The 12,751-nt window shown below is 36.1% G+C and overlaps 1 protein-coding gene across 8 annotated transcripts in view; it reads right to left on the bottom strand.

The window, feature by feature from the left end:
* Window positions 1-2,249: 2,249 nt before the first annotated feature.
* The window catches only part of KIF21A (kinesin family member 21A), a 151,199-nt gene continuing 140,697 nt past the window's right edge, over window positions 2,250-12,751 (bottom strand). For all 8 annotated transcript variants that reach the window (XM_059185649.1, XM_059185652.1, XM_059185656.1 and 5 more), the window contains 5 exons: window positions 11,993-12,157; window positions 9,920-10,037; window positions 8,113-8,283; window positions 7,095-7,294; window positions 2,250-3,525 (listed from right to left, as the gene is read on the bottom strand). In XM_059185649.1, the coding sequence (XP_059041632.1) occupies window positions 3,432-3,525; window positions 7,095-7,294; window positions 8,113-8,283; window positions 9,920-10,037; window positions 11,993-12,157 (748 nt within the window). In that variant the 3' untranslated portion in view covers window positions 2,250-3,431. The remainder of the gene's footprint in view (window positions 3,526-7,094; window positions 7,295-8,112; window positions 8,284-9,919; window positions 10,038-11,992; window positions 12,158-12,751) is intronic.

The following is a 12,751-nucleotide window of genomic DNA, read 5'->3' as shown; positions in this document are numbered from 1 at the left end:
AATTTGAATCTCCCTGATGGCTAGTGATGATGAACATTTTTTCATGTGTCTGATAGCCATTTGTATGTCTTCATTGGAGAAGTGTCTGTTCATATCTTCTGCCCATTTTTTGACATGATTATCTGTTTTGTGTGTGTTGAGTTTGAGGAGTTCTTTATAGATCGTGTATATCAATCTTTTGTCTGTACTGTCATTTGCAAATATCTTCTCCCATTCCATGGGTTGCCTCTTTGTTTTATTGACTGTGTCCTTTGCTGTGCAGAAGCTTTTGATTTTGATGAAGTCTCAAAAGTTTATTTGCGCTTTTGTTTCCTTTGCCTTTGGAGACATATCTTGAAAGAAGTTGCTGTGGCTGATATCAAAGAGATTACTGCCTATGTTCTCCTCTAGGATTCTGATGGATTCCTGTCTCACGTTGATGTCTTTTATCTATTTTGAGCTTATCTTTGTGTACGATGTAAGAGAATGGTCGAGTTCCATTCTTCTACATATAGCTGTCCAGTTTTCCCAGCACCATTTATTGAAGAGACTGTCTTTTTTCCACTGTATATTTTAAAATGTAAGTCTTTAAAGAGGACTGCCTCTTTTACATACCCATTTGAATTATTTACATCAGATCAGCTCTAGCTGAGCTTTCAGCCTTTTAAAAAGTTAGAGACACTGGGCTTTGTGTTCTGTGCAAGCAGAGCTCAGGACGGTGTTAACAGACCTCTGATTGGATTCACAGTCTGGGTCAGATGCTTCCAATGAGGGTGAAGACTCCCAGATCTTTCCAGAGCACTAACCAGATCTTTCCAGAGCACTGACCAATCCATAATCTAAGTGCTGGATTTATTCTCTCTCTCCACTCAGAGGGCAAGTGTAAACTCAGGGTTGTTACCTTTTTTGTACCTGGTACCTGGCCTTGGGCATGCTCAAGAAACATTTATCAAATAAATTAATTATCAAATGAGTGGCTGAGCAATAGTCCTGTGAAAAGAAACACTCCAGGAGTACTGAAATTCAAAATTGCCATAAAAATGTCTCTCTGGGGCGCCTGGCTGGCTCAGTGGGTTAAGCTGCTGCTTCGGCTCAGGTCATGATCTCAGGGTCCTGGGATCAAGCCTCGAGTCGGGCTCTCTGCTCAGCAAGGAGCCTGCTTCCCTCTCTCTCTCTCTCTCTCTCTCTCTCTGCCTGCCTCTCTGTCTACTTGTGATCTCTGTCAAATAAACAAAATCTTAAAAAAAAAAAAAAAGTCTCTCGGGTCTTGTCATAGTATTTTCCTCCAGGAAAGGAGGCAAAATTAAAAACAGCTAAATTCCTCTTTACAGGAAAATCCCTTCTTTAAAATTTAAGAAATACATATTTCATTGTGAAATAAAGCATACATAAAGTAAGAGGAATTATGAACTTAGGACCAGGTAGAGAACTAGAACATTCCTAGTGATGAGGAAACAGAAGGCTGGCTGTGGACATAATAACAGCTAACATCCTGCAACCTTCCTCCACCCCCACTCCTGGGTGGGACATATTGTGACATTGTTTAGGAATCTCCCAACTATCTTAATGTTAAAACCTTGCTAGAGAAAATGACAAGGTCTTGACAATGACAAGGCCTCAAGGCATCCAGTATCTTGTAAGTCCTCTTTAGCATATGAAAGTTCTTTTGAAACCTCCCTTTTTTCCTTACCTCCCCCAACTCCATCCTACAAAACCTGCCACCCCTCACAACCCTGGGGCAACAGCTCTTTCTGCCCCTGGGTCCTGTCCCCATGCTTTGATAAACCACTATTCTGCACCAAAGATGAGTCAAGAATTCTTTCTTGGTCATTGGCTCTGGACCCATCCCACTGAATCTCATCTATATTCAAAAACCTCATTACTAGGACCCAGAAGCATGGCCACACCCCCTCTACACTCTAAACTCACCACCTCCCAACATCTGTCAATCACCACCCCTCTATTCTTCTGTAACCAAGGTCTCTATTGTCCTAACATTTGTAGGGATAATTTTTGTTTTACCACCTATGTGCAAATGCATAAATTACAGGTTTCATTTAATTCCCTAAGTGAGTTTCTTTGGTTCATCAAGATTAGGTTATGATTCAAACTACTCAAGAGTATTTCATGTCTAGTGAGCAAAAAAGGGAATGTATATGAAGTGCTGGATAACAAAAAAAAAAAACTTTCCTTATATCACACACAGATAAAGCTTAACAAACATTAGTCATTTTCATACAATTAGAAAAACAACAAGAGAATGAAAACAATTGAGAGCAACACATTTATTGAAGCAGTCGCTAAGCTTTCATTTACAAGCAAATGTACTCAGGGGAAAAAAATCACAAGACAATATATTCAAATGTTATACAATCTACATAAAAATTAAACTTGCAGAATTTACAAATTAATATTCTGAGCAGACAGATAAATCATACATCCTTTTGCAAAATCCAATCTACAGCAGTTAAAAATTCATACAGTTACAATGTAAGACATTCTCTTTTTACAATCTACTTATTTACATAGCTTTTCCCACGGCAAATGATATAGTTCTTATCATAACTACCAAGGTTTGCAAACATAGTATATTTAAAATATATTTAGCAGCATATAAAAAAATTAGATAAAAGGAAGGAAATACTACTATTAAATAAAAATGAAATTAAGAGGTGATAATAGAAACAACTCCATAGGAAAATAGATCAAAATATATTTCTGTTAGGACATCAAAAATGTTTCCCATGACAGAATGTATGCACAGCACTAATAAAACAGTTTGACAGCATTTTAGTCCTGAGCACAGAATATAGCACAGCTGTAAAACTTTGGTCAATACAAGTAAACATCAACATTTAACATAAACTGTTTAACACACTTTGTTAATAGATGAAGGTCAATTCCACCTTAGGAAAAATCATCAATAATATTCTCCTATCTTATTTTTTTCCCATTCTATTAAAAGAACTTTGGAATTTAGAAAGCTTCTATAGACTGATATAAATACCAGACAAATGGACCACAATTTGACTAACATTCCCAATATGTTTAAATATATAAATCATCTGAACAGACTATACGATGAGTTACCAATGGCTTGCATTGTATTCCAGGTGTTTTCTGACTCTCACAAAAGCAGGTATCTTTTAATTCAAATAATTTTAAGGTGTTTTTTATAGCTAGGCACGAAAATCCAGCCACAATAAAAGAGTGAATCAAGCAGTATACCAATTGAAGGATATATACGTATTGGCAGATATTAAAATTAAGCACATAGGCTAGTACACAATTTTATTAGAATACCATTTATATTCAGCAGTTGGATCCAGATATATTTTCCAGTTAATCCCATTCATAAGATTTTGCTTAATAAATACAGGGCACCATTTCATAACGAACGTACAGACTATTATCACAGTATTCTGTTTATGACTATCTTCATTCATGTTTAATTAATTAATGGCAATATCTTCCCCCAGATCTCCTAGGTCAGAAATCTGGCCATCTTGCAAACTGCGGGCCTTCCAAATTCTCACAGTTCGATCACTACAAAACAAATTAAAAACAAACATGTGAAAAGAGGCAGAAAGACAAAGAAATAGCTCTTAGCATTATTTACTGTGAAAACATTTTCTGAAGAGGACTTCAATAGATGTAAGCAAAAATATACATCTAATCAAACAGATAATATACATATATCAAAAAGATACACTTAATAATGATATTAAAAATAGTTCATATTGTCAAGGGCTTACTATATGGCAGGCACTAACTACCATAGAGATAGATAATGCTATTTTCCCTTTGTATGGATGAGCAAAGTGAGATCCAAAGAGGTTAATGACTTGCTCAATATCACAAAATATGTGATAGAACCAAGATTTCAACCTAGGCAGTCCGGTTCTTTGGCTCCACCTCTTAATCACTACACTGAATCTGCACTCATTATTTCAAAGAACAGCACAAGAGACACTGTCGATCAGAGATCTTCAGGCACAAAAGCCCACAGTAAGGTTATAGTGAGGCTTCTGGGAAGGGTAAGATCAGGGCAGGGGTTCCAGGGAGTTGGTGAGTCTGGCAACAGTCAGGAAGAGTTATGCTGGGGTGAAATCAGCCTAAGCCCCCAGGAAAAGCACTGGGCTGCTGAGAAGTGAACTGACACTCCACTAGAATGGAACACGAAGATTTAAAGTGTTTCTGAGAAAACTTGTTTTTGTTCACCCAGCATGTGGGTACTGGGGAGTAGTTATCAAACCATCATATTTCTTACTGTGTCTCTCATAGCTTTAAGGGAGTGTTACTTTTCTCCAATTATCTAATAAACAGTCCATTATCTAATAAACAGTCCATTTCAAGGATAGAGTTTAGTTACGTGTCCAGTGTAACATACTAAAGGGCAGAGGTGAGTCTAGAATCTAGGCTTTTTAGTCTCTAACCAGTAATCTCTGTTGTCCCTAAGAGCTCCTATCACAAGCAAACAAGAAAGCTTTTTTTCTTTTTTTTGTATCTATATGAGATGACAGATGTTAACTAAACTTATTGTGGTAATCATTTCACAATATATGTAAGTCAAATCATTATGCTGTGTATCTGTAACTTCCACAATACTATATGTCAATTATATCTCAGTAAAACTGGGGAAAAGTAGTAATCTTCTCCCCAACCCGCTGTTATGCTGTTATGTACACTGATAACAGCAAGGGGATATGTTCATTCATCCACCTCTCGTCCACCCACTCCTTTATTCAACCATCCAATCAACAAATGTCTACCAAGAACTTGCTGTGTTCCAGGCACTATTCAGGTGTCAAGACAATTTAAAAACAAACAAACAAACAAACAAATAACAAAACCTTCCTCCATTGTAGATTATACACTCTAACAAGAGAAGACAGTGCCTGGAAAGCACTTAGAACAACGCCTGGCGAATAAGCAAATAAGCTTATTTGCAAGTAAGCAAATAAGCACCATGCAAGTGTGCTAAATGACAAATAAGTAAGTGGAACTAGTTTGAAAATAGCCTTCTTGGGGCACCTGGGTGTCTCAGTGGGTTAAGCCTCTGCCTTCAGCTCAGGTCAGGATCTCAGGGTCCTGGGATTGAGCCCCACATCGGGCTCTCTGCTCAGAGGGGAGCCTGCTCCCCCCCCACCCCTGCCTGTCTCTCTGCCTACTTGTGATCTCTGTCAAATAAATGAATAAAACCTTTTAAAAAAAGAAAAGAAAAGAAAATAGCCTTCTGATTTTATTGGCCATTTTCCTGATTTTTAAGTTACATAGTAAATACATTTGCATCTGGTGCACCATGGGTAAAATGAGAAAAAGTTCAGTTCTTCAAAAATAAGACTACACTGTGGTAGAGAGGTGTTACAGTAATATCATAATTCACCCACCAGATCTCAGTGAGATTCAATACTTTGAGTCTTATATTGAGTGTTCCACAGCTTTGAGGGGTATTAAGTTATTGCCAGTAAATTACCAAGGACACAGCAAGTTTCCAAGAGAATAAACAAAAGTGGTGAGTCTTAAGAAAGTAATATTATCTTGGAAATTACATCAATGAAGCACCAAAGGTAAGCACTTTAGAAAAACACAAAAATAAATCAGCTTTGAGGTATGCAATAGTAAAAATCTAAGTGAAAAGAGAAAGTACGAGATACAAGAAAATAAATCTCAGCGAAAAGAGGGATTCAATGAAAATAGCACGAATAATAAGAGATATCACAGAAATATAGCAGAGGTTTCAAAATAAAGTCAGGGTAATCATGCATTTAGGATAGATGAATCAAGAATGTGCTCTGATTAAATTAAATGTAAAAATGACAAAAGGAGATTTTCAAGATAGATTCTCATGAGACATATTTTATTTGAATGAGACTAACACCTCACATTAGGGTGTATATCCTTTCCTTGCCAACGTACTTATATAAACATTGTGTCATTTTATGGTCACAACATGTCTTCACTTCCTTCAAGCGTCTTAAACATCACTTCTTCAGTGAGGCCCCCATCAACCACCTTACTGTGTGACCTCCTCCCCATGATAGTCTCTTCCCTGGTCTCTGCTTTCTTTTTCTCTGCAGCACCTATCATGTGCTCGCTTCGGCAGCACATATTCTACAGCACCTATCACTATGTAATCTATTTTACTTATTTTTTTTTCCTTTTCCTTAGAATGAAACGGGGGTGGAGGGGCCTGATCTATTTTGTTCACAGCTCATCCCAAGAGTCTGGAACGGTGCCTGACATATTGGAGACGCATCGTGAATGAAAAAATAAGCAAATGAATCCATCAATCCAGCCTCCCTAAAAGAAGCAGCAGATATTATTATTGTTAAGTACTTATACAGCTGACCCTTGAACAACATGGGTTTGAACTACGAGGGTCCACTTTCCCATGGATTTTTTCAATAAACAGCACAGCACTGTAAATGTATTTTCTCTTCCTTATGATTTTCTTAATAACATTTTCTTTCCTCTAGATTCCCTTATTATAAGAAAATAGGATATAAAACATATAACATACAAAATATGTGCTAATTGACTAAGTGTATTACCAGTAAGGCTTCCAGTCAACAGTAAGCTATTAGCAGTTTAATTTGGGGGGAGTCAAATTTATATCTGGTTTTTGACTATTCAAGGGTCAGTGCCCCTAAGCATGCATGGTCCAGATGTCAACTGTACTTTACAGAGAGGTAGAAAAGGAACAAAGAGATTTTTTTAATATGATTTATTCTAAGTGTAAAGAATGGCAAGTTCAGTCTTTCTGGAAAGAAACCCTTTAAAAATTACATATATATATATATATATATTTTTTTTATTTTTATTTATTTATTTATTTTTTTTAATTAGAATCACCAGGGGAAGATCTGGCTGCAGAGTTTCTAGGATAAGCAGAGCGCTAATACAGAAGTAACACTAGTCTCATGTATTCTGGGGATTAAACTCAGTGCTCAAAGTGTACAACAGAAAATATAAATAAGAGATCATAAATAGAATGACTGTAATAAAAGAAGGGTTTTATATATTCTATGTTTCCAGACATTTAGAACTTATAATATTTATTAAATCTGAACACAAACAACCAATACAGAGAAAAATCACATGGAAAAACTTACTCGGCTGCAGTAAAAATGTGGGTGGAATTAACACATATGGCATTGATAGGACTATCATGACCCTTCATTTCTCCAACTGGCACAAAAGTATCCACGTTCCAAAGCTTCAGAATGCCCCCTCTGCAGCCACTGAGCAGAACCGGGTGCCCTGGTACCACTCCTAGGGCACAGACCCAATCCTTATGTGCATTTGGAACTTGCTGAGAGAAAATAAGAAATCAGCAGCTTAAGAGGAGCCTTCCAAAATGACATTTTCACACCAAAGTAAGTTACAGAACATTTTTGTCGACAAAACAATAACTGGAACACTGAATGGCCTGGAAACTATAAAGATTATTTTCTATGCAATCATTCCTAGCAATTTAAAGAAATAAACCTGCAGTTTGCTTCCAATTTGCCTCAGTTATTATCAGAGTTATCAATATTAGAGACCTATAATGTTAAAAATCTTACAGATCTAAAAGATGCAGAAAGCATACAGAATTTTTCACATCACATTCTCTCCTTGGGAGTTAACTATCTCGCCTTTATCCAAAATGAATTTAAATCAACAGTTTGAAAAGTATAACCTGGTATGTAAACTATAAAGAATGCCTCATAAAATCCCTGCTTTCAACCTTTGATAGAAAACATGGAGGTTTGAGGCTTTTTGGAGAAGACTAGAGCTAACATATACTTCATAATGAGTGAACAGTAATTATAAGCTCAAACTATATGATGATACTTGAGTGTAAATATATTTAAATGAATAGTATAAAAGTCACAGCCAGGAATGTATATAAAAGATTCTGAATACAATAAATGCATCTATTGCCAAGTGTGTTCTATTAACTTGTTCATTTTGTTTTCATCTATTTTTATCTAGAAGGTATTATTAAATATTGAATGTTGCCTTTCTCATAATTAGTAACTCTGGTGACTGAAGACGAAACACTCTTTAAGGGGTTCTTCAGGTTCTTACATAGACTACTGGTGGCTTTGAAGTACCCACTCCATCCTGTGAAAGGTTTTGCATTACCTGTAGAAGGTCTTTTTGAGCTAGGTCCCATTTCTTGATTCCATTATCTCTGGACCCACTAAATAGGTTATCCCCTTGTATGGTCAGTGCTTCAATGCCATCATAATGAGGGGGCTCAAAATTGTGGGTGGGACTCACAGTTCCCAGAGCCCCTTCAGTTACATCAAACATCTAAAAAAGAAACAGAGAGAAAGCAGACATCCTATTTAACTTAAAAATACACACCTATATGTTTCATATCAGAAACACATACACATGTATATTAACCAAATGTGACTTGTTTTGTTACAATATTTTACTAAATTAATTAATCTGGTACGAATGGCTCAGGATGAACCCGGGTCCTATATTCACATTACTTTTGCTTACTTGTCACATACTTATGGGTCTGTAGGCTTTTAAGAAGGGCAACCAATTTTTTCACGTCTGAGTGTACAAATGATATCTGCTCAGTAATACAAATACTATGAATCAATCCACTTGAAAGTCACAAAAATGATACAACTATTATTTAAACACTGTTAGCTAGCTCTGAAATCCCAGTGGTCATCTCAAATTTCCCCAAGTTGCTATTCAAAACCTCCCACCCAGGTGCTTGGGTGGCTCAGTGGGTTGGGCCTCTGGGTCGTGGTCTCAGAGTCCTGGGATCGAGCCCCGCATCGGGCTCTCTGCTCAATGGCAAGCCTGTTCCCCCCCCCGACACACACACACTCTGTCTGCCTCTCTGCCTACTTGCGATCTCTCTCTCTGTCAAATAAATAAAAATCTTAAAAACAAACAAACAAAAACTTCCCACCCCCCTCAGTTGCCCTCATCTCTTTTAGTGGGTGACCTTATGATTTCTTGGAAAGGTTAGCATGATCAAAAATAAACTTTTTGGACTCTTCCCTCCATTCCAAAAGTTTCCTTTTACCTTCAAACATTCTCTTACCCTTCCTTTCTTTTTGAATGCTAAAGTGTGCTTACTGCTTCCCGAAAGGTTCACATCACTGATGTGGTTCTAACTGTTCTAACCACTTTCATCAATTACCACCACTTCCCTCTTCACACTTTCCCTCTCCACCTGGGCCTGCTTCCTAAGCAGACAGGCATACCCCAAGTCTACCAAATACAAAATCCTTTTCCTTTAACCATTATGTTTTTATGTAGCCAACCCATTTTTCATCTCTTAATCTCAGATTCTATAAAGAGTATTTATTCTCTTCCTATCTCTGTTACTGTGTCCTCTTTTTATTCCTAAATGGTTCTTACAGGAATTCCCAAGGCTGAGTCCTGGCAACCTCTCTCTCCCTTGGCCATGTCAGCTATTCTAACCCCTTGACCGTCTGCTTCTAATCGAATGGCTCCCAAACCTGCATTTCTAGTCATAACTTACACTGAGCTCTAGACTTGCCTTTCAAATGGCCTACTCGCATGCATGAGGATGACTTCTACTACTTAGTATGTCAAATTTAACATTTCCAGAACCAACTGTGCATCTTCCCTTATCTACTAATTTCATAAGATCCAAAGACCATAATAAAATCAGTTATAAAAGACGGTGACAGTGAGACTTATGTATTAGTTGGATGACTGAGACAAAGATCTTTAAAATCCCTCCCTATCTTCTATGAAAAATGAGAATACATGATTGAATAATAAAACAATAAAATCAGAAACTATGAGTGAGGAAAAGATCACCAAGAAAAAGTAAAGGATAGAAATGGAAAAAAAGAAAACTGATTAAAAGAAAAGGGTTCCAGGTGCATCTGAATACTTCAAATCTATTACTTAATAAGAGGATATACTTCAACTCTGTCATACACACTTTGATGTAATGATCCTTGGAGCCAGTGACGATTAGATCTTGTCCGTTAGAAATCTGATCTACGGTAAGGCACATAACAGGGCCTAGGTGTCCTGTTAACTTTCCTGTAGACTGAAACCTTTAAAAAGAAAGAAAATAATTCTGTTTGAAAATATTTCTTAATGTGCTGAGGCTAAGCCTCCACATAAATAACCTATATTCTTTGATGAAACTGTTCACTAATTTTCTTTTTTACTTTAGCTCCACCTCTTTGCAACTCTCCTTAAATTCAGAGTCCAAAAATGACAAACTAACCTATTCTATAATTGAAGTGTGAGGAGTCCTAAATAGGTTAGTCCAAAGTGACTAATGTCATTCAGACAGTAAACAAAAATGCAGTGAAACTTGCTAAAGACTAATTTTAAATCCAACCCAGTCTAGGTAAACCTTAATCTCTTAAATGTCCAAATATGTTATAAATATATGACCGAGGTCCAATTTGGAATTTGATTACAACAACTGTTATCACTTATGTTAACTATACAATCAATAATAACATGGAAAAGGATTACTTTATAAAAAACACATATATTCTCACATATACACATACACATGTATGTACACCCATAATATACATATGTACACACACTCATATATACACCTACATATGCAAATATGTGTATATGTGTATCAGAAAGTAGGCGGTCTATTTCATCAGTTATCATAAAGATTGAAAATGATCAGGATATATAGCTAACTGGTAAAAAAATGTATGACAACAATTGTCAGGGGGTTACAATGAACCTTTGTCTCACAGTCCAACCTCAATCAAGCTGCTAGAATATACAGATATATTTAACTTGTAGAATGTTTGTTTTTTGAAGACTATTCTCTTAGTTACTTTGTTACAATAAATATACATGTAATCATGTTGCTGAAATCAAGCAGGTTTCAAAAGAGCTAACTTTTCAGCAAAAATACAAAGTATAAATATTTTCAAAAGCTGGTATCTTTTCTGCTTCATGTCAGGACTTTGAGGGTCTTCCTCCATGGTGCTCCATGAGTCAAGTTTTAACATCTTCAGGAATGAACCAAGTACTCACCTGTTTTCTCATTTTCTTAAACAAGCACTGTGTTCAATTTTCTACATTCTATTTCTAAAGAGGTGTACTCAGGACTATGTTTCTTCTCTTTCTCTCTCATCTATTTACTTGTATATTTTCTCTATTAAACCTTCTCAGTCATGTGTTAAAATGTTACAAGTTATAACTAGTTATTTTCAGTTTCCAAAATATCCGTCACTCAATATCCTGTAATTGCCTGTTTAGTGACCATTATCCTCCATTACAACAGGAGCCCTAAGAAAATAGATACCACATTTGTCTTGCTCAGTCTTTATTCCCAGCACCCACCACGGTCTTGGTGCACTCCCTCCCAGAATTGATGTTGAAAAAATACTTAACTAATAAATAAATATTCCCTTACTACCAAAATTTTAAGAACTAGAAAAGAAGCTAAAAAAACACTCAACTGAAAGATAAAAGCCCATATTTCATGGCAAATAAAAACAAAATCAGAGATGTAATGCTTTAAATTTCAACTTATTTTTTTACCCATTTTGATCTTAATACTTTATCTTTTCTATATATTTTATATTCACAAAAACCCTATAAGAATTTATGCCCAAATTTTTAAAATTAGATTTATAAACTAAAAATTCTGACATACAAGATGTTTAAGTGATGCTGCCCCCAAAATAACTCTTTCAAAGGTCCTGGTAGAACTAGAATGAGAATCTTGATCTCTTCCTAGTAAAGAACACAAATTGTAGACAATTATTAAGAAAGGCTATTTTCCCTCATATCCTTTTTTTTTTTTTTTTTTAATCAATGGAGATTAAAAGAAAGGAAAATTGTGAGCTTGCTAATGAGGACAGAAGAGATATTTAAGGGTATTGGGCCAAAGAGAAAAGCCTATGATTTTATATTAACTTCTGGGGTTATAAGAATTAGACTTCATATTCACCAATGTATTATTAATATCTGAAAACTATATTTGCCATATATAAGAAATACATTTCCTTAAAAATTCTACCTTTTAAGATCCCACATTCTGACAGCATTTCCAGAAGCTGCATAGAGGAAAGTGCCAGTTGGGTTTAGAGCAATTTGATTTATCTGGTTTTCTCCAGAAGGAATAGCTACTGTCCGGCTGGTACTTGCAGAACAGGCATCTCCAAGAGTAACTTGACCTGAAGATCTTAACAGAGACAAAACAAAGGGAAAAAGTCACATTTCTGGGCAAGAGTTCAGCTTAGGGTTCCTTGAATTCCTAGGAAACTGGCTGTAGGCACAACAAGCTCTGTGTCCTTTGGTCACTATGCCAACCATACGGAACACAGAACCTCACACACACATATCTGGCACTTATAAACACATTTAATGAGGAACTGAATAAATGAATGACTAAAACAAGATGATGTGGCTTAAAATTCTTAATTTGTAAGTCTCATATAATGCTAGGAATTCCAGGCCCTGAGTTAGGGATGATCAGAACATCATTCAAAAAAGATTAAATGTCAAACACTTAAAAAAAAAAAAAAAAAAAAAAAACAACTCAACAAATGATAGAGTGCTACAAAGGTAATTCTTTTTTCTGCAGCTTCCAGAAGCCCCCTGAGGAGCCAGGCCTTCCAATACCCCTTTTTGTCCATAAGAATTGCCTTTTGAATTAAAGACACTGAGGATTTTTCAAGGCATTTTCAGTTTTAGTTTACTCTAACTCAGTCATACATGGAGTATTTACTATGTGTTAGAGACTTAAACATAACTTATTTCTATTTCCTCGAATAAA

The sequence above is a fragment of the Mustela lutreola genome, chromosome 8, assembly GCF_030435805.1.
Source record: "Mustela lutreola isolate mMusLut2 chromosome 8, mMusLut2.pri, whole genome shotgun sequence".
NCBI lineage: Eukaryota > Metazoa > Chordata > Mammalia > Carnivora > Mustelidae > Mustela > Mustela lutreola.
This window is presented reverse-complemented; position numbering and strand designations above follow the sequence as displayed.